At 34.8% G+C, this 23442-nt stretch overlaps 1 protein-coding gene and 1 long non-coding RNA gene across 2 annotated transcripts in view; both read left to right on the top strand.

The window, feature by feature from the left end:
- Window positions 1-1342: 1342 nt before the first annotated feature.
- LOC123666369 lies at window positions 1343-6044 on the top strand. Its single transcript, XR_006745247.1, has 3 exons — window positions 1343-1413; window positions 1547-1549; window positions 6034-6044. It is a non-coding gene; the product is annotated as an uncharacterized LOC123666369 (long non-coding RNA).
- A 5200-nt stretch (window positions 6045-11244) lies between these two features.
- The window catches only part of LOC123666382 (calsyntenin-1), a 50242-nt gene continuing 38044 nt past the window's right edge, over window positions 11245-23442 (top strand). The window contains exons 1-3 of the mRNA XM_045600477.1: window positions 11245-11254; window positions 12254-12441; window positions 22565-22686. Coding sequence (XP_045456433.1) covers window positions 11245-11254; window positions 12254-12441; window positions 22565-22686 — 320 coding nt within the window. The remainder of the gene's footprint in view (window positions 11255-12253; window positions 12442-22564; window positions 22687-23442) is intronic.

Below are 23442 nucleotides of genomic sequence, written 5' to 3'. Positions count from 1 at the left end.
CAGTATTTTCGTGGAGCTTCTTCTGAGACTGTGGTGGCTCAAGGCCCTGTGGAACACACTTTAAATGTATTTATTTATTTTTGACTAGCCCGTTGGCACAGTTTATAGTGACCCTGCTTTCTGCTTCGAAGGTTGTGGGTTCGATTCCCAACCCGAGTCTGGGTGCTATATATATATTTAATTATATGTCTTTAGTTAAAAATATTAAAGCACTATGAATTATCATTTTACATACAAGAGTATACAATACTTTTAATTTATCAGTTATGGTTAATGTGACGCCAACATCGATTTGGAATGTAGATAATCCTGAAAAAAATTAGCAAGAAATTCGACAGATACTGTTTTATAATGTCAACATAATGTGATTATCACATTAGAAATGGGAATTCAGTTTACAAAATTCTTGTGATTCTGAGATAAGTGAAAAATGTTTTAATATTATATCAAATATTATATCAATAAAAATAAATAAGAATGGATCGTTCCATCGTTTGCCAATTCCAAATGTTGCACGAACGTTATACGTCTTCCCGCCGAAAACGTATGTTATCCAATATTGTCATATGACTTATTTTGTCGAACCAGTAATGTTAATACATGCTCGAAACATAATATTAATTTTATACATTGCTATGAAATACGACGCGATAGAAAAAAAATTTCTGCTCCAGATAAACCCTTCGTGTATTTAATATCTTGTAGATATTGAAAAATACGCCAATAAATGGCATGGAGCATTCGCTATGAAAGTTATTGTTGAAATATATTCTCATCGCTTCTAGAAAAGTAATAAGAAAATTGTAACGTCGGTCCCACGTTGGGCGCCAATTTTACATACAATGAATGGCTCAAAGTTTTTACGATATTGTATCACTTGAAAATATTAAAATCGTTTCGACAAGTCTTTTTTTATTATCATTGTTCTGAAATGTAAATGGGTAAGGCTGTATAAAATCTTTTGTGTTACTAAAGTGGTGGAATCATACTTACAATGATTGTATTTTTAAAGCGATTTACTTTTAAGCGCTATCGTTTATTTAAGTTATGATAAATTAAAAGTTAAAACCATTTAAAAAAACAAGCTCATTTAAAACCTTTTTTTAAGTTAACCATGCATTGTCATCCAAATTGAACTTGTACGCAAAATTATTACGCAGCTTAATTGGTTGAAGATATCTGCTTCAAAATCGAGTTGCAAGATTTTACCCGAACTTACATTGCAAGTTAAATAAAAGGTTGTAATAAAAATGGTACTTAAAATTAGCGTTACTGCCTTTAATCTTACATTTTAGAACCATGTATTCTGTCTAGAAAACCCATCTTAATTTATATCATATAATTTTTTTAATAACAAAGTATCCTATGTTACTTCTAATACCTTCAACAATATGTGTACAAATTTTCATGATGGTCCGTTAAGTAGGTTTATAGTATAGTGTAGTGTATACTAAAATCTAAGGGCTGCAATATGTTGACAGCGGTAGTAGCATCGAAAACCGCACTTGGCTTTAATAATATAACTTAACAATACGCGAATTGTAAGCTTGTTTGTTACTTCTAATCTTATATATAAAAATATTGTTTAGTGTATAGCCCACCCACCATAAAGCTATGGCCATAAAATACAACTTATAAGCAACAGTATATATACATTGTAGAGACCATAGGTCGTCCAATACAACGTTTTCAAGCATGAGTGCACAAAATTAATTGTGAGCCATCGATTTGGCTCCAATTTGTGTATTGACTGCAGTCCCTGAAGCGTGCTCCAGACTTGTAAGATAGCCATCATACAGTAACGAGTGATCTACTCAACTAACGGTCATATTAGGATTTAATCTCAATTATATTCCTTGATAATACTTTTTCTGCACAAAATAGATATTATATGTTTTGACAATGCATTGGTTGATTGGGCAACCAACGCTTGCGCTTCTAGTCGTGGGTTCGATATACACTCTTAACCTGGGTAGTTGGGGTGGTTCGTTTGTAGGGTACAATATTGTCGAAATCAGCATGTCAAAAATATGTTATTATCGAGAAAGCGTTACGATAGATGAAGTAACTTCTCACATATATTCAATCATTCACTCGCTCTGACGGATTTCAATAATGCCAAAATACCACAGATATTCCATCGATAAAGGAGATTTGATCGGTTTTGTATGGATTTTATGGATATTTGTATTTTTGCAAATATTTCTTTCCGGTTTAGATGTCTGTCCTTGCGGGTCTCCCCACCGTGCCTCGGAGAGCACCTTAAGCCGTCGGTCCCAGTTATTGTCATAAATACCTGAAAGCGATCGTTACTCATAGTAGGGAACATATCCGCCATCCCGCAGTGGAACGGCGTGGTGGATTAAGCTCTAATTGTTCTCCTCTATACGGAAAAAGAGATTTATGCTCTGCAGTGGGATGTTACTGGCTGAATGCGACAAATGAATAATTAATATTAATCTTTGTTAAATTTTGAGAAACAAAAATAGTAAATAATAACGCTAATTCCACAACACTAATCAAAAACAACAAAAATGATCGCCATAGAATACACTACATGTAGAAATGGCTTGTCATTCTGACAATTTTCGAAATCGCGCCAAATATCTGAAAGAACGTACTAAACAGTTAGTATGTACCGATTTCTCTCCACCTGAAAGAGTGACGTAGTTTAGGGATGTTCCCTAACGAGCAAAGTAGTTTTTAAAATGCAATAAAACCGAATAATGTTCTTCTTTGCTTGGTAGAACATCAAAAATGTCTTATAATGTTTACGCGAATAACTTCTTCCGAACCTCCCCATCCTTAGTCCTCCCCTGACCATGGTTGTTGTAAAGTATCTGAAACGGCGAGCATTTAAAAAACTTAATGAACCGCGATAAAATCCGAAAAAGTTGTTTCATTATTACCAAAAACGTCGTCAATTCAAGTTGTATTCATCGACCGCTGGCGCATTGTAAAGGTTTTGTTCGTACGTTCGTACCGCACTGACCTAAATTAATTCTTTATTACCCGATGTGACCCACAACGCCTTTAAGTTAAAAAATATTGATTTACAAGTTGCCGGCCTTCGATGAACTATATTATATATTATAACTAACGTCAATTTTTCTGTCTGATTTAATATGAACTTTTCTTTAACCATTGTCGAACAGTTCAGCCGTCAAAACATCCAACTGCTGGGTAAAGGCCTCTTATCCATATACGAAAAGGGTTAATCCACAACACTGCCAACAGCGGGTTCTTGTCCTAAAGAAATCAACTGAGACAGCTTTGCTTGCTATTTGAGGCACGATGAGGAGATCGATGAGTACATATACCTAGATCAGAAACAAATATTTATATCTGTCCCAAGTAGGAGTCGAACCCGTGACCGGCTTTATTTTGCTCCTCTACTGAGGGATATTGATGTCCTTAAAAACTTTAAGATGCTTAAGATCCTTAGTAAATAAGATTAGTCAGTAAGATGGGCCAAATCTTGAGCCTAATCCTAAGAGTAACATTTAAAATGTTTGATCGTACTTGTTACTAATAGGTATAGTGATTTTAAGAACCGTGCCTCGGAGATCACTTTAAGCCATCGGTCCCGGTTAATATCATGTACACCTGATAGCGATCGTTACTCATAGTAGGGAATATATCCGCTAACCCGCATTGGAGCAGCGTGGTGGATTAAGCTCTGACCCTTCTCCTACATGGGGAATGAGGCCTATGCCCAGCACGATATTCCACAGGATTCCCACTGGATGTTACAAGCTGAAGCGTAAAGCGTGACATAGTGATTTCAAACTTTAACGACTGTTTTCAGATTTTCTTACCAATGATCCCATATTCCACATTTCTTCCATGGCTTCTTGCTAATATTATAAACGCAAAAGTTTGTGAAAATGTAGGTATGTATGAATGTATATGTGTATTTGTCAATCTTTCACGCAAAAACTACAAAATAGCTGGAAATCTAGAATAACACATAGGCTACTTTTTATCCCGACATTCCACGGGATCAGAAATAACGCGCGTAAAACCGCCTGGCGCAGCTAGTATTACATACTTTGTAAAACGATGTCGATTTAAAATGCTTTGAAAGCCTATGTGAACAAAGGAATTTTAAATTTTCGATTTTCAATGGAAAAGTCGTATAAAGATTTTTATAGCAATGAATCAAAAGCATGAATTATGATGAATTACTCATATTGAAGATTATAGCAATTATAAAGCTTCTAATACTAGAATAACACACGTTTATAAATAAAAAAGTACGATGTTGCTATTTTAATTAGCCCGCATACGTCATAAACGTTAACTGGGGCGTATAAAATTTTAGTGGCTTAACAAACGCATTTCACCGCATTATAACGGCGTTATAAGCTCTTTAGAGAGGTTAACAAAATTGCCAACTCCGCGGAAAATGTATGTTCAACGAACAAACTATTAAATTACCTCCTACGTCTTGAACATGTATCGACACGTCACGTTAATGTTAAAATGTAGAAAATTGATTCGAATTCTCCAATGAAGTATAGAGTAATTATAATCAGGTGAGTAGGTTTGAAATGATTGTTAGCAGATAACGCTAACTTTCAATATGTAGGTAAATAATAGTAAAAAAAATCTTGACAGTCAACTGTCGACAGAAGGTTCACATGATTTTTTTTCTTTTGACGGTCCAAAAAACACGCAAGCAAAAACACCCAGATAAACCATCACAACGGAGCTTTTTTTTGTGGATATACAAATATGTTTCATTTATAAGTATCGAAACCGCTAGAGCTGAACTGAGGTAGGGCACAGCAGGAAACTTCCTACTCAAAATATGAAGCAGCCCGACTGGGAAAGTACCTCGACTTTACAGAAGATCACCGCTAAATAATACTGCTTTCAAGCAGTGTTGTGCTCCTGCTGGTGATTAAGGTGACCAAATATCTTGGGGGGAATTGGAGATAGGATCGGCAACGCGCTTGCGATGCTTCTGGTGTTGCAGGCGTCTATAAGCTACGGTAATCGCTTACCATCAGGTGAGCCGCACGCCTGTTTGCCAACTTAGTTGCATAAAAAAAGCATCTTCCCACGAGTCACTGCTGTGATCGCTACGCCAATGATTTGTCTGTCATAATTAGTAACAATAATCTATTAAGATATTTAGCTCCGCTTATGTTTACTGAAAAATAAAATGCTATGAACGATAAAATTAAAATTAAAGATAAAAAAATAAAAAATAAACGCATTACAACACTTACAGTTCATTACATTCTACTTCAGAGTAATTACACGAAATATAAATATAATAAAATTGATATATGGCGCTAACAAAACGTTTCTAGCAATAAAGCGACCATTTTCGTGCAACCTTGGAACAGGAAATTACGTAGTTAAAGTTTACGTAGCAGAAAATATAGATCTAGAGATTAAATACTTCATTTAAAAAATAGCATTGCCTTTATTTATTGAAGGCACAACAACGCAAGAAACACGGTAAATAATATAAGGTTACATTGAGGTACATAGCTAGAAATATCCTGTCCAAAATCAACCTTACAGCTAAATAAAATTACTCTCAAGTTATGTTCGTGTGGTGAATAAGATGGCTTAGGCCCCAGAAGGGAAGGGTCATGGATAGGCAAAACGCATGCGATGCTTCTGATGTTGCAGGCGTCCATAGGCTACGGTAACCGATTACCATCAGGTGGGCTGTCGTCTTGTTTGCTACCGTAGTCATGTAAAAAATATTTTGTTAAATTGTTTCCGTACCCGCAATTACACATGGGGGACATTCACAATACTGATGCTCGTACATTTAATCAAATACTTATACTAATAACATATTATTACCATTGTAATATTTTTTTTTAAATCACTAAAGCTGTTAGTTCATTAGAACACGTATCATATTTATAACATTTTGTGTCCCGAGATTGCCACCTTGTCTCGAACAGCAAAACCTTTTGTAAACAAGCGTCCAATGCCATCTGTCACTGCTCGTAAAACCCCGTTTGATTCGAGGGTCAGCTTTACGATGGTTATTTTCTAGCGGAGTCGCGTTGAATAACCGATGAGGCTGTTTTGCAAACCGGTCCCTTTAATCGAATGTGAAGTTTGATGCTGGAATTTATATCCATCTTAACTGTGGATGTTTTGTCTGGACGTTTTGCTGATGCGATCGCTTCACAAGTATAAGCAGGAGTTTTCTGTTGTGTTTGTAATTTTTTTTAAAAGCCTTATAGTTGAATGTTCAGCCGATTAAGGATAACTTGTCTTTTAGTAAACAATGTTTCAATAATTACTAGTTTTGTACTTACTTATCTCTTTGTTTGTATCTTCCTTTTTCTGTTATCTTTAATGTATGGATTAAAAGTGATTTAATCGGTTTTGAAAACTAACGTAGTCACTTATTTTATTGTCTGTTGACTTTAGACTTAAATTGGCTTGGACAATTGTTCAAAAAATTATGGACCTGTTGTTATACTTGTATTGAATTTTGAAATGTTCAACATTAACATCTACGAGGCTTAAAAAAATACAATTATAATTAATTTCAACTTTTTGGTTTAGTGGTTTTGTAATAGTGTCAAAAAACCATAAAAAATAATTAATCAGAATCAAAAACAAACAATAATGACGTAATTAAAACAACAAATACAATCTGAGATAAATCTGAAAACCTTCATTGCATTAAAATCAACGTGAAAGGTTTTAACGGGGACAAAGTCGTAATCGCTCGTTACGTTTATGGGGCCCGGGATACGGGTGCGTTTATTAAATTCACCGAGATGGAATATCCTATAGAATGGATTTTTACTGGACATTACGAGGGAATGAATCGTTTCGCTGAGTATAGCTCCATTACCTTTAATGTTTCTCATGATTATATTTTCGTGTATTTCTTGAGGTTGCCAATATTGTTTGTGATTTTTGATTTTACTGTCGTATATTTTTTGTCGTAATATGAACACTTTGAGGTAGTGACTTTTTTAATTGAAGGACAACCACGGGATCGTAATTGCCAGTGTCTTTTTTTAAAATTAAGTTTTGCCGTATATATTATGGGGTATGAAAAATAGATGTTGGCCAATTCTCAGACATACCCGATATGCACCCAAAATTTCACAAAAATCGGTCTAGCCGTTTCGGAGGAGTATTGTAACTAACATAGTGACACGAGAATCTTTAAAAAAATATATAATATTTGATTTGACTAAAGATATAATGTTGTTTAAGATCGATACATATTCATTAATAGAATTGTTGCCTTTTTCTCTGAATATACTACCAACATATTTTTAGTAATTTCATCCGTTGTAAGCCAATCAATCTTTCAACCATTAGCGGCATAAATGATATTACCTACAGACCAATCCTTGGCAAGATTTCAGCAATATTCGGTATTACATCAGCATTCAACATTGCCAATATTCCTATTAGGGGTTGCTGTAAACGTTACTAGCAGGAGAGCGTAATACCACTAGTACAAAATACCTTTTCTTACTATGGGGTTTATTATAAATCTATCTAATATATAAAATTCTCGTGTCGCGGTGTTTGTAGTTAAACTCCTCCGAAACGGCTTGACCGATTCTCATGAAATTTTGTGAGCATATTGGGTAGGTCTGAGAATCGAACAACATCTATTTTTCATCCCCCTAAATGTTAAGTGTAGTCCACCCCTAATTTTTTTTTACTTTTTATATAAATTTTTTATTTTTTATTTAATTATGATTTGGCATTGAAAAATACATACAACCCTAAATTTTCACCCTTTTTTTCACCAACCCCTATTTTTAAATAGCGTTTAGCGGCAAGACAACGTTTGCCGAGTCAGCTAGTATACAATATAATTTTTATTTTTATCAATAAATTGGATATCAACTTGAGTACCGTATTTAAAATAAGGGTCGTCCATAAGAAATTCCTGTCAATGGTAATACCGCCTTTGCACTTTGGTAATTTATTTACCTTATTTATTCATTTTAAGCTTTTATTTTGTTCTTTTCTTTCACATACATTTCAAAAATTGCAATAAAATTATAATTAAACTAGCAACCCGCCCCGACTTCGCACGGGTGCAATGCTGATACTAAATATAAAATAAATATTTGCAATATAAGCGCAAAAAAATGTGTTTAATTACGACGTCACATTAGAAACCTCTAAAACTATCAGTATCACTCTACTGTATTATGCATGTATTATACTTACCTTCCTCTGGAATCACTCTATTAACTAAAGAAAACCGCATCAAAATCCGTTGTGTAGTTTTAAAGATCTAAGCACACAGACAGCGGGAAGCGACTTTGTTTTATAATATCTAATGATAAGTAGGTGTACGTAAATATTTAGATTTCTTACTGTCAACTATTGTTTTTCTTAGATATTTTGGTGTCTGGATTGTCTATAGATATGTTGAGATAGACCCGGAATGTGTGCTTAGAACAAATATAAGCAAGATCTAGTTTGATCTGGATTCCACTTTCCAACTACATATTTACATTTGAATCAGTTAAGTAAATATGAGAAACAACTCAAGAATTTTATTAATGTACTGTTTAAGCTAACGCGATCACTTTTCCTTATTGTTTAAGCTAACGCGATCACTTTTCCTATTTAAATTTATATTCTCTCTCCGTGTCTGATGAGATTGAATGGAGATCTTGATGAGAGATTAAAACATTGCCGAAATAAAGGGACCTCAACAAAACAATTATACGTGGTGAATTTTATTAACTTAGGCTGTAAATTTTATAGAAGAGTGTGAGGCTGTAGAGTTTCTATAACAAATTTAGTAGAACCGCTCCTTTGAATGGGGATGAATGAAAATAACCCTTGAAGTTTACTTCGTGTCTAGCCGATTACAGTGCAGGCGTATGATAGCTTGCATTTTTGCAAAGCAGTACAATGTCTGTGGTTTTAGTACATAATCTATAGTAATATTATAAAGGTGGAAGATTTTTTATTTTTTTTTGCTAATCTCAAGAACGTGCACGAACACGTTAAGCCGTCGGTCCCGGTTGTTATCATGTACACCTGATAGCGATCGTTACTCATAGTAGGGAATATATCCGCCAACCCGCGTTGGAGCAGCGAGCAGGATTAAGCTCTGATCCTTCTCTTACATGGGGAAAGAGGCCTATGCCCAGTAGTGGGATATTACAGGCTGAAGCGGCAATCTCAAGAACTACTGGTTCGAAATGAAAATATTATTATTGTGTTGGATAGCCCATTTCCGTAGAAGGCTATAGGCTATTTTTCCTTAAATTAACGTGTGTAAAACCGCGGGACACAACTAGTATACCTACTAAATAAATACTTCCACAGATCAAAACTTTTGTTACGCCCGTCAAGATGCCCCAAACATCAAACACATCGTTCCCAGAAAGTTATTTACCTTTGAATTCAGGGACATCAGATTTTTAAATCTCGAATTAATCATAACTTTTTGATATATTATTATTTCCGAAACGAGTTTTGTAATTTCAAATAGAAATGACATGAACTTGTTAGTTAATTTACGAAATTAAACGAAAGAAAGCGATTTTGTTGACCTTCAAAAAAAATAAATAAAGAAACGCTTTACACTCGACGGTCCCCAGTCGGATTTTCTCTTGTGTCGAGGGTCCTTCTTAGGTTTTAAACTTACTTCAAAAAGGAGGAGGTTCTCAATTTAACTGTATTTTTTTTATGTGTACATGTTTACCTCATAACTATTTTTGGGTGTACTGATTCCGATGATTGGGTGTAATTGTTGCCGTAGTATTATTTTTATCCCATTTAAGTTTAAGCGACAACTGATGACTAGTATTTGTAAAAATTCGTTTTTAATTAACCTCGTCTACGTTGATCTCATTTTATTACTTGCAAATGTAAAGTGACGAAGCGTTGGCGCATCGGTCACAGCACTGGTCTGTGGCTCTTGCGCTGGCGGTTGCGGGTTCGATCCCTGCACATGACAAACATTTGAGTTGGCCATACAGATGTTTGCCGTGATCTGGTTGTTTGTGCAGTCCTTGTAGGTCTCCCCACCGTGCCTCGGAGAGCACGTTAAGCTGTCGGTCCCGATTGTTATTATGTTCACCTGGTAACGATCGTTACTCATAGTATGTATCCGCCAATCCGCATTGGAATAGAGTGGTGGATTCAGCTCTGATCCTTCTCGTGGGATATTACAGGCTGACGCGTAGCGTAGCGATGTAAATTGAAATCAATTTTTTGTTTGAGAAGAAGAAATTATACTATTTGACTTTTATCAACTTTATATGTTTGTTGTGTACAAAAAAAATAAATAAATATCAATGCTTTTCACACAAATAATATATAACAAACGGTCAAATATAATAATAACAAACGGTCAGAGCAAATATTTTAACATGTTTCTATCAGTTCGATTGACACTCGCGCATGCATGACCTAACCTCCCGTTTGTTTTGAATTAGTCGCTGTGTGAACATTTCTATTTCAATAGTCATCACAAATATATTTAATTGAATAGATATCACTGGGTCGTCTAAAAATATAATTTGAACTAAAACGTTGAAATCGTTTTTGTATAACTAGTGTTATTGAAGTGAAACTTCTAAAGAATCGTTTTGATTTAAAACTCGTTGAAACGAAAATGCATCACGATAAAGGAAAAACACAATGTATAGGAGAGAACGAGATAGAATACATTACACAGTATTTTATAGTACAACTAGCTGACTCGGCAAACGTTGTCTTGCCGCTAAACGCTGTTTTAAAATAGAGGTTGGTGGTAGAAGAGTAAAAATTTAGGGTCGTATGTATTATTCAACGCCAAATCATAATAAAATAAAAAATAAAAAAATTATCTAAAAAGTAAAAAAAAAATTTTTGGTGTGGACAACCGTTAACATTTAGGGGGATGAAAAATAGATGTTGTTCGATTCTCATACCTACCCAATATGCACACGAAATTTCATGAGAATCGGTCAAGCCGTTTCGGAGGAGTTTAACTACAAACACACGACACGATATTAGCAAAAATTAAATGTTTTAAACTACTATCAGTAAAGGTTGCCTAAAAGAGATAGCTACAAGCGATAAGGCCGCCTTAACGTACTTACAGCATTTTATTTATTTATTTTCATGGCAAGCAAACCGTATGTATACAGTTTTTAAGTGTGACTTCATTAGTAAATTGTTCAACTTTCAGTAACTTTAATTCTGTGACTTACTTGTGTGTACATTGTGTAAACGAGTCCAGATATAATAATATAAACGCGGAAGTTTTTTAGGATGGATGCATGTTCGTCACTCTTTCACACATAAATCCCGATTATAGTTTCTAGAGAAGCACAGGAGTACTTTTTATCCCGACATTCCTACGGGATTGGAAATCAAACGGGTGAAGCCGCGTGTCGTGTCGACTTTGTAATAACTTATTATTTAAAATAATTATTGTGCTCTTGTTTATTATTACTCGTTAAAATTGTTTTTATTCATGTATTTAAAATATATATATATATATATATATATATATATATATATATATATATATATATATATATATATATATATATATATATATATATATATATATATATATATATATATATTAATATATACCTAGTAACTCATTGTTAATGAATAATTTAGATTATAATACTGTTGAAGTGCAATAGATGATTAATAAAATCAAATGTTTTATACGTTACCATCATTGAAATAGATGCGGTAGTAATATTATAAATAACAAATGCCTAAAAATATTTACAATAAAAAACTAAGTAAAAAAGTTAAAACATCCAGGTGAGGTTGAAAATTTTCTGCCCAGGAAATTTTATCGGAATACCAATTCAAAGATACGTCGGAGCATAAATTGCGTCCAGTTAAAAATTCCAATTACTCGCAACGTGTAAACAGTTCTCATACATGCTCAGTGGTCGCGAGGCGGCTGGCCGTTATCCAAATTGCAGGCTGCGTCTGCGGCTTTCATCCATATTTTAGCAGTTGCATCTGTGCATTAATGCATCCACCAGGAGCCTCATGAGTAATGCGAGATGTGATTAGCTGAATGAGTGCGAATATTAAAATCGGGGATGTTATGGAACACCTAATCTTAAGTTACTGGGAGATAAAATATAATCACTGTTTGTCCAATTATATTTTACTTTGACGAGACCTTTGAGGTCTTATATCCATCACCACTGAATATAATGTAATATCCGTCAATAAAATCTATTAAATTTCATTAGTAAAATCAAATTTTTAGGGTCATAATTCCACCATAATAATATTTGTGTAGTTATTAACGAATATTTCCTTGTTCCAGACATTCCATATTTAGAGCTGGCTGAACCCGACGAGGGCTACCATGGACTGATCCGGGAGAACGAAACCCTTGTCGAGGTGACGCCGACGATCCGCGCGCGGGGGCCGCTATGCTCGTTCCTCATCCTCAACAACAAGCACCATGGAGAGGCGCCGTTTGAGGTACGAATTTTTATGCCACTCTAGGGTGGGAAACAAGCGTACGACCTGCGTTATGGTAAGCAGCTATCGCACTATCAACGCCTGCAACAACCATCAAAAATATGACAAGTACGTTGCTTACCATATCCTCCCAGAAAATATATGGCTACCTTATGAAAGGAACACACTTAAAAGCAGTATAATTCTGAGATCGTCTGTAAGGCTGAAGTACTTCCCCAGTCGGGCTGCTCCACTCTTTACGAAAGATATTTGCAAATCTAAAACTGTTCTAAGATTGTCGTCAACAGAAAAATGTTTGTATGATCTCAGTGTAATAATATTGACAAGATAAAATTAAATACAAAAAGATGGAAACCCTGTCGTGGATCTGGAAAGATAAACAATATTAACACAAACACTCAGATATTGGCAACCGTCTGTATTATTTTGACAAACATTTATCATGTTCTCTTTTTGTTACGACCGCTCTGGTGTAATGGTTCGTGTGCCCTGTCGGCGGCGCCTAAACACCGACGGTCGCAGGTTCGATTCCCGCTCAGAGTGGATATATGTAATATACAAATATTTATTTCCGGTCTGGTTATTAGTCCTTTTGGGTCTCCCCACCGTGCCTAGCAGAGCACGTTAAGCGTTCGGTCTCGACTGTTATCATGTTCACCTGATAGCGATCGTTACTCATGGTAGGAAATATATCCGTCAACCCATATATATTGGAGCAGCGTTGTGGATCAAGCTCTGTTTCTTCTCCTACATATGGAAAGAGGCCTATGCCCAGCTGTGGGATATTACAGGCTGAAGCGAGCGAATTATCACGTGCGGCGATCGATCGTTAACGCAGCCTTCACCTCCTGTAATCACATCGAATCTGTCTACAGGATCAATTTAATTGTATATTTAAAAGATGTAAGAGGCAAAACAACACAAAATTTAACAATTTAAGTAACAGATCCCGATATACGTTGGTCTGACAGCTAGTTGTGTTTTAGAGTAATGAGAAACATGACTCGTCATTATTTCAAGGAAATTTTGTCAGAGAAACGGTAGAGCTTTTACATTGTATGTTCTAGACGTATGTGTATCTTTAATCAAATTTCAACCCTCATGAGTTGCACATTCATTGATGACGCAGCGGATACCTACTGAGAATGCTGTGTATTGTTCAAAACTTTATCTTTTCTTTGTTAATATTTTATTTAAAAATCATCATCATCATCATCATCATTTCAGCCTATCACAGTCCACTGCTGGACACAGGCCTCCACAAGTTCACGGCGAAAATAGCGCGAACTCATGTGTTTTGCCCATAGTCACTACGCTGGGCAGGCGGGTTGGTGACCGAAGGGCTGGCTTTGTCACACCGAAGACGCTGCTGCCCGTCTTCGGCTTGTGTATTTCAAAGCCAGCAGTTGGATGGTTAGCCCGCCATCGGTCGGCTTTATAAGTTCCAAAGTGGTAGTGGAATTGTGTTATCCCTTAGTCGCCTCTTACGACACCCACGGGAAGAAAGGGGGTGGCTATATTCTTTGCTACCGTAGCCACACAGGATTTTGTTTTTAATATGCAGTACTAATAATGGGTTTATTTTCGTTATTTAAATACTGGGTGCGATTTTTACCAGCTATTATATTTATACCCCATTTCATTACATTTGGATACCTGTCATTGGACTTTTCCCCTCTCTACAGTGCTTCGGAGATCACGTTAAGCTGTCAGTCCCGTTAATTATCATAAATACCTGATAGAGTTCGTTACTCATATTAGGGAACATATCTGCCAATCTGCACTGAAGCAGTGTGGTGGATTAAGCTCCAATCCTTCTTCTCCACGGAGAATGAAACCTTTGGGAGGTTAGAGGCTAAATATTAAACGTTCTTAGGTCATTTAATGCCAGATGCTTATCTATTATGTATTTTTTTTTATGTCACTAGGTCGGCAAACAAGCGTACGGCTCACCTGATGGTAAGCGATTACCGTAGTTTATAGACGTCTGCAACACCAGAAGCATCGCAAGCGCGTTGCCAACCCAATCCCCCCAGGAGCTCTGGTCACCTTACTCACCAACAGGAACACAATACTGCTTGAAAACAGTATTATTTAGCTGTGATCTTCTGTAAGGTCGAGGTACTACCCCAGTCGGGCTGCTCCATATTTTGAGCAGGAAATTCCTGCTGTGCCCTACCTCAGTTAAAATAGTATTTACAATTCTATTACATTACCGTATACGCTATTTAAGAACCTCTCAATGCTCATTCCGTTAGGTTAACAATGATGTATTGACTCATTTTGCGAGACTTATTTAAGCCGAAGCGAGCAACGCTTCGTAATGCGTATCCTACCGAGAATAAGCGGCAAGAAAGTCAATATCTCGTTGATTTATTTGTTGGTCGGTTCGCTGATTCAATTATTTGCTCGCTGGCTCTCGGTGTGCTTGGGGAACTATTTTCCACTGTAAGAAGTATCGTATATGTCGTTTATCACTTAAACCCGTTTAAATTTATTATTAAACTTCGATCATTCAGTCAGTTTTTTTTTCTTACTTTCACTAGATTTATTATGTTTGAAGGAAAGCTTCTTTGCGCATGCTTGACTTGCGTTATAAGCTGGTGAATGCGTGACGCGAGCGTTACTAAAAGTGTGATCGGGCGAGGCGAATAGAAGTTGAGAGGGAGATATGAATTAGTTAAGATAGAAAGCGAGGAGTTACGTTCGTAAGTCTTACTTCAGTCGTGTGGTCAAAAGCACACTCGTTTTTTTTTTTTAATTTATTACATGTAATGACAAAAAAGATACAATTTAGAACCGAAAAATTACAAAAGAAAAACAATATACAACGGTATGGGTTATGTAATGGTATGGTATATGGTCGTAGAGCTACATAGCGACAATACTGACGACCGAGGTAAAGACCTAAATAAAGTTTAAAGGGCGACAGAGTCAAAGATACACGGCATACACATATCACATTAAATCAATTCAAAAGTTTTTTAATGTAAATAAGCTTCAAAGGCCCCTTTAATGGTCTCGTTACAAAATATGTATTAGTATATTTCACTGTTACATAAAACAATATTTATTACCGTTGTTATATAAATAGAAGTTCTGCTATTTATTTATTGCTTTACCAGCAGTTATTACACTAAAACATTCCTTACAAAACGGAACATACAACATATATTATACTTAATCTAAGTCCACAACTCATGTAGGCAAAGACCGCATGCATATAGGTAAATACAATTCAGTAGACAAACATAAAATCGGTTATCTAAAACAGTGATTAAACTAATGCTACAAAACTTACATCAAGTACATCTCCAAAAAGCACAGTGACTAGCAGATGGCAAATCAAAAGCAAGATTATGGATTTGGCTCGTAAAATGCGGAAATGTTGTGCCTATTTAATCAATATATTTCTTCATTCAAAGAAAGATGATTCATTTCAAATTTCACATACTCAAAGCCGTACCTAGGATCTAGTGTATTATATACTAGCTGTGCCGCGCGGTTTCACACGCGTTAATTGAAAAAAAATGGCCTATAGCTTTCCTCAATAAATAGGCTATCTAACGCTGAAAAAACTTTTGATATTGGACTAATAGTTCCTGAGATTGGCGCGTTCAAACAAACAAACAAAATCTTCAGCTTTATAATAATAGTATAAATTAATACATATAATGTATACAAAATACGATAATAATCATAATTACAATGACACGAACATATTAGCACTGTTAATGGGTTCATAATAGCGCGTAATGTTCAAACTTGGCACTAGCTGTTCGAACAAGCGATCCACTGCGCACGCTGCCAACTCCCTGTCGAGGAGGACTTACATACATGTATGTAACAGCTGGGTCTATGTTACAATTTAATCTACATACGTCTTAATATATATTAAATGTATATTATAAATTACGCGTCGTTGTTGGTCCGCCATGAACTCCTATACTACAAACAATTTTAATCAAATTTGCACACCGTGTGCAGTTTGATCCAACTTGAAAGGTAGGCTATATTTTATTTCGATATATATAATTATTATATTCAAGAAAAAAAATGAGGCGGTACGAAGTTCACCAGGTCATCTAGTCTGTATGTATGTATGTATGTATGTATAAATAAATAAATTGAGCTCCAATCCTTTTCCTACATCGAGAAAGACTCTGACCGGTAGTGGGATGTAACATGCTGCATTAAAAATAAAAATATTTTCCATTGGTTACTCTATAACTTACGGTATAACTTTATATAATGTACTTACGAAATCGAAATTGCCTAAAAAATATTTATCATGGGCTGTGATCGAAACCAGCGACCGGTATCTCAGCAACCAATTACCATGACTCCTGTCCGTTACCGTTATCAAATCATTAAAAATATAATTAATTAAAAAACAAAACGTAATTTCATAAGAAATTAGATAACTTTGATGCTGAAATATCTTCCAACAGGTATCAGTTATATTTTATCTCAAAGTTAAGCTTTAATAGATAATAAAACTTTGATCTCGTAGCCGAGCTAATTTGATTATTCGCGAAACGAAACGATACCGTTAAATCCTCAGAAAAGTTTCGACTTTAAAAGTAAAGTAGGTACTACAAACCCTTTAAACCCAAGTACTCCGAAATTATTTCAATTTGGCGATGTTTATCGAAATATCAAATATGGCGCATGACTGAGTGAATGTTTTCTCAAATGTGTTATATGTAATCAGATAGATATTAAGAATGATTGACATTGATATATTGTGCTGCTTATAGACCGTGTGGATACAAGCACGAGACATAATATTAAACCGCTGATCATATACATTATACAAGGTACTAATTTTGAGATATGCAAACATATCAGTCAAATAGAAACAGTTCTTAAACTTTCGCTTTTATAAAAATGGTTATGTGTTATAAGTGATTTAATTGTTATTGATCTATATGCTAGAAAGCCTGTAACCCTTATGTATTGGTAAATTCTTTCTCTTTAATTTTTCCTTAGTTATAATTTTTTGGCCTTAACTCTTATCTGAGGTATATATCACGTATAGTATATCTTAACTGAGGTAGAAACAGTAGGAAATTGCCTGCTCAAAATATGGAGCAGCCCGACTGGTGTAGTACCTCGACCTTACAGAGGATCACAGCTAAATAGTACTGTTTTCAAGCGATGTTGTGTTCCTGATGGTGAGTATGATGATGTATGATGGGGGTAGGATCAGCAACGCGCTTGCAATGCTTCTGGTGTTGCAGGTGTCTATAAGCTACGATAATCGCTTACCATCAGGTGAACCGTACGCTTGTTTGCCGACCTAGTTGTATATAAAAAAAATTGTAACCTCGACCGCACCGATCAATCTCCTTCGTGTATTTTCCATTCTACGTGACATTGGCGGAATCATCTGTGCTCATTTGGCACTATTGAAAGACATTAACCCTGAAGAAGAAGAATGTATAAAAAAAAACTGCTTATAAACTCTTAGTTTCAGGCGCTTAATAAATTTAATAAATAAATTGTTATTCTAGTTAAATTACTTAATTAAAAATGTAGTTTTCAATAAATTTATTATTAAGTTATTAATAAAGTTATAAAGAATTATTAGAAACACGAAGCCACGTCTAACAGCGCGGCGCGGCAGCGGTTTCAATAATAATATTTTTTATTATTATTTATTTATTTTTTACTGTACACCACAAATATATTACAAACAAAGCATAAAGACAGTTACAGACAGTGAAGTACAATGGGCGGACCTATGGCTAATTAGCCATTTCTTCCAGACAATCCATTATATTTTTATTTTAAAATTTACTAGATAACATTACACCATAAACTTAGATTTATGAAAGAATTATGTCAGACATCTGTCACTGGTAAATGAAATCCGATCCCTTAGGTGATTAATATTTTTTTTTTTATCTGAACGTTTCTGTTAAATTAATAAAGCTGTAAAGTTAAGTCTTATGAACCTTTTTGCACCTTGAGAACTGACTGGGTAACGTCACAGCTGAAATGTCATTGAATCGAAATAATATCGGCACACAAGGCAAGCGGAAAAGTAGGAAGCATTACTGAATATGGTCCTGTGTCTATATTTGTCTTTTGTGTACAATTAGTGTGACCCACAAGCGTATAGCCCAACTAATGTTAAGCGGTTGCCATATATAGACGCCTGCAACATCAGAAGCATTGTAAAAGCGCTGCTGATCCTAAAATACAATTTTTTTTTCTCTCGAACAAATTATACTTTTTTACAAATGTTCTCGACGAAAACTTACATTTAAAATTTTAAACACGTCAAATGAATAATGTAAAACTCGACTAAAACGATACATTTCAAAGTTTTCAAACTTCCGAAACGAATTCGAAGGGCGATAAATAAAATTGAACATGTCAGACGCGGAACTTCCAAATATAAACCTTATTATCTAGGTCATATAGTTCATAACTGTGTTACAGTACATGTGAATGTTAGCCTAAGTTATAAAAGGGAGATATTTTACAGTTGAGTTATTATAGCGCGGATACGAATTTCCCAGGAGAAATTATCTGGCGTTAGTTCTAAACGCTCATTGTTGCGGATTGCGAATTGTAACGCAACTAGTTTTCGTATAACATAGTTGCTTAATATTTTTGTTATGTATTTGTAGTGTGTGAGCTGTTGTGTTGCTTTTCATTTTAATATACAATACACGTGCATTTTCTTTGACTTTTGTTTTATTCACGTTCTGTTTCACACTGCGCGTCTATACTGTTTTTTATTTATTTATTTATTTACACTTCCGCACACTAATACAAGGTTTTAATAGCATAACAAATGAAATATAAAAATAAAATTTGCATCAGCTGCAACAGGCGGCCTTATCGCTAATACAGCGATCTCTTCCAGGCAACCTTTGGGCAGAGGACTAAATAAGAAGTGTGGGATGGGGTGCAAAAATGTTATGTAGCATACATATGAACACTATACTGTTTTTTTTTTTAATTACTAAACAGAATATTCTTATTCTGATATATTTCATAGTAATCCAGATAACAGTCTGTGGTTCCAAGAACAAGCAAACCTGTAGCTCGATAGTGTCGAACACAAGAACTAAATAGCAAAAGGGCAAAAGCCTCATCTCTGTATAGAAGAAGATAGAGCCTGAAGGTGTATGTGCTCTGGTATATTGCTGCAGATTTGCAGATGACTTTTCATATGATGAGTAAACCGAGCTTAATTAGGTCAGCTAGTACGATGACAACTAGAACCGACGGCTTATGTCTTCTCCGAGACACGGTGAAGAGATCTACAAGGCTTAAATCCAGATCAGAAACGAATATTTGTGATAACTCAAAATATCTACTCCCAAGTGAGATAGATTGTAGACGTGAAAAGAGCTTTTCACACCATAAAAATTCAACAAAACTCCCGTCTATAATAAAAAAAAATGATGATGAAGTAATGAAATAATAATTGTGTTTGCTGCCAAACGAAAAAAACCGACTTCAATTACATCGAAAAGGACAACAACAACGTTGGTAGACGAAAAAATAGTCAAGTAAATACGCATTATCAAAGGTTACTCCAAAAGTTGGTGACTACTTCGATAAAATAAAACGATACGTAATAAACTACTTTCGATTAAATCAAAAATCATCAAAATCGGTACACCCAGTAAAAAGTTATGCGGATTTTCGAGAGTTTCCCTCAATTCCTCTGGGATCCCATCATGCGATCCTGGTTTCCTTATCACGGCACCATACTTAAGATATCTACTTTCCAACAAAAAAAGAGATATCAATATCGGTTCATAAACGACGGAGTTATCCCCGAACATGCATTAAAAATATATATGTCTATACGGTTGAATTGAGTAACCTCCTCCTTTTTTGAAGTCGGTTAAAAAGGATTTTTTATTAAGCTGCATAAAACCAATATATAAAATTGCAATTTATGTGTAACATAATTCTCCTTATTCAAGTGTGTCTCATAATAGAAGTTCAAATCAGCAGTCCTGAAACCTGAGGTCTGCATTTGAAATGATCATTAAAACTCTACTTATTTGAAGTAACTTTCGTCCATCGTTTAACATAGTTTTAACGGGTAACACGATATCGTCTTGTTAGGGCGAAATTTACGAAGCGTTGTTAAAATCCAGTCCTCGTTAAAGTGTACTTGGCCTTCATTAGAGACTTCGGGAAAGCCATACTCTTGATAAACTCACCTTTTACGACTGCCATCTCAATTACATAGACTGACGTTTTCAGTTCTGCTCGAGACTTACATTGAAAATAAATAATTAGAATAGTTTGTTATTAATTACAATTTTTCTTTGGTATAATTATTTTTTAGTACATTTTTTTTTCGTTTATAAAATGAACACTCGTTAATTTTTGTTATTACAATTTATATTTAACCGACTTCCAAAAACGAAGGAGGTTCTCATTTCGATTGTATTTTTTTAGATATGTTATCTCAGTACTTTTGATTGGGTGAAACGATTTTGATGATTTTTGTTTTAATCGAAAGATGGTGCGTGTCATGTGGTCCCATTTAAATTTATTTGAGATCTGATCACGACTTATTTAGTAATCTATGATAGCGCGTATTCACTTCGCGTATTTACTTGACTATTTTTTCGTCTACTTACGTTGTATTACTTGTCGATGTAATTGAAGTTTGTTGTTTTCCGTTAGCGAGCAAACACAATTATATTAAATACAAATGTAGCTGTATAAATTTTTCGAATACAATGTCCGAAAATTGTATACAACTTTCTATAATAATGTAATTAAGGCTTCATCCTATTCTTAAGATGCACTTATTTTTATCTATAATATTATATCCTTTACATAAATAAAAATGAAATTAATGCTTTGAAAATGGCTCAAGCAATAGGGATTATTTTAATGTTTTATAACACCTTGTAGAATGTTTGAAGACAGCCTTAAATCGAAAGAGCCGATCACTAATCTAGTTTCCATTCTGCTCAGTTTCCCTTGTTGTTTGAAGATGAGGCCAAAATATTTTAATGCCGAAAATAATCCAACATCTCCTATATGAAGAGGAGAGGAAAGTTCTTAGGCTTATTAAGTTCAGTTTGATACCTGTTCTCAAAGCAAATATGCAAGTAAACTTAAGACAAAAATTGAAGACTGAATCCATGAGTGATTTGAAGTTGTTCATAAAGACGCTCGGTGCAGTGAATCCTTCAACGTTACTTTGAAAGTGTCTATTTAAAGCTGAACGGAGTAAGTTTCAGCGCAGACCATTTATTGCTTCGTTTTGTTCGCGTTTCTTTGTTTTATTGTATATTTGAACAGGGACGGATTATCTACGGGGCAAAGTGATTTTATTTAGGCAGATTATTTATTTTTGTTCATTGTTGTAAATAGTGTTACATTAACTAACTGTATTTTATTTTGTTCATACTTGCAATTTCTAGTTATTGTTCTTGTTATAAATTTTTGATTCTTCTAACAAATATTATCTTTAAAAGACTAAAAATATGTAGAAATCGTCAAGGTCGGAAACAATATAAAAACAACAAAAAAGATTGCAATAGTTAACTACATCCATTTTCTCCATAAATAGTTTGGTTCTAATTCGGCCCTGTTTTCGCGCAATACCGGAAGAGGGCGCTATTAACCGTCAAACTTGCAGCCACTAATAGTAATTGTTGCTTCTGTAGCTCTTATGCTATTGTATTTTCTTACGGACTTCACTCTAGATTTAAATGCGCCCCAGTTTTTCAAATATAATATGTAGGTGTTGGCACTTTTGTTATCTAAGGTACTTGTTATTCTTTTACTTATAATATAGGTATAACTGGTCCAGTTCTCTACATTGAATGTATATTAAATAAAATAAAAAAATGTAAGGTGTTCTGTTATTGATTTTCAAGCTAATATTGTCTTTGTTATTTTTTGTTTGTGTCAATCTCCGAAACTATTGAACGAATTTGAATCAAGTTTGGCATAATATGAATCAAATATTTTAAGCTATACAGTAATCTAGGTTACTTTCGGTTTCCGAATTTCTGCCTGCCAAGTTTCATCCAGATTAATTCGCACGTGATTGAGTAACAAACGTCCAATTTGCACGTATAATATTAGTGATTAGTGACATTAGAAATCTCTTTTGTTATAGATAATGGTGATAGACGAGAACGAGGCCCGGCTACGCGTGCGCTACCCGCTCAACTGCGAGAAGCGACGCAACTACAAGTTCGACATCGCCGCGGTCGGCTGCGACGGTTCCTACTCGAACACGTGAGTCACCGGACAATTAGACTAACGAGTTAATCATTGTTCTATTCTAATGGGGAGTTAGCACCACCTGATTGATGTTAACTAGTCACTGCTGCTCGAATATTTGCAATATTAGAGGAGCTTTGGGTGCATTGCTGGCCTTTTATAAGACACAAACTTGAACCTCAAAAGAATATACATCCATAAAAAGGAAAAACCTAATAAAGGTTTGAAAAACATCAATCAATTAAAAAAAATAAACATTAGGTACATTATAAACTTAGGTAATGTACCAAGTGTTATCCAGCAACCTTAGCTTAATCACAATAATTATTAAACACTTAAATCCTGATGCCTTGGTAGACATTATGGTCCTATTATATGCACGGCTTTATTAAGTACTAGCTGTACTCTGCGCGCGTTGCTACGCTTTTTTTAAGGTCGTACCAACTCAGAAACCTTTGTGAGCTCATGCACAACACTTTGCTGAAAATCATGACATAATCAAATGCACAGTTTACGATTCTATAAAGGACATACAAAGAAACATTCATATATATATAGATTTAATATTATCAACTGACTTTTAATATTATCAACTATAACGGTATATTTTTATTGACATTGTAAATTTTAATTATTGTATTTTGATAAGATTGTTTATTTCTAATTCTACATTTATCATTAATTTCTTCATTTGTCATACCTGTGTTTTCGCGGGTTTTTTTTTTTAAATTTTGATTGACTTGTGTCTGGAGCAAAGCTCTGTAAACTTGT

This window comes from Melitaea cinxia, chromosome 26, assembly GCF_905220565.1.
Source record: "Melitaea cinxia chromosome 26, ilMelCinx1.1, whole genome shotgun sequence".
Lineage (NCBI taxonomy): Eukaryota > Metazoa > Arthropoda > Insecta > Lepidoptera > Nymphalidae > Melitaea > Melitaea cinxia.
The sequence above is the reverse complement of the archived record's forward strand: the minus strand, read 5'-3'. Positions and strand labels throughout refer to the sequence as shown.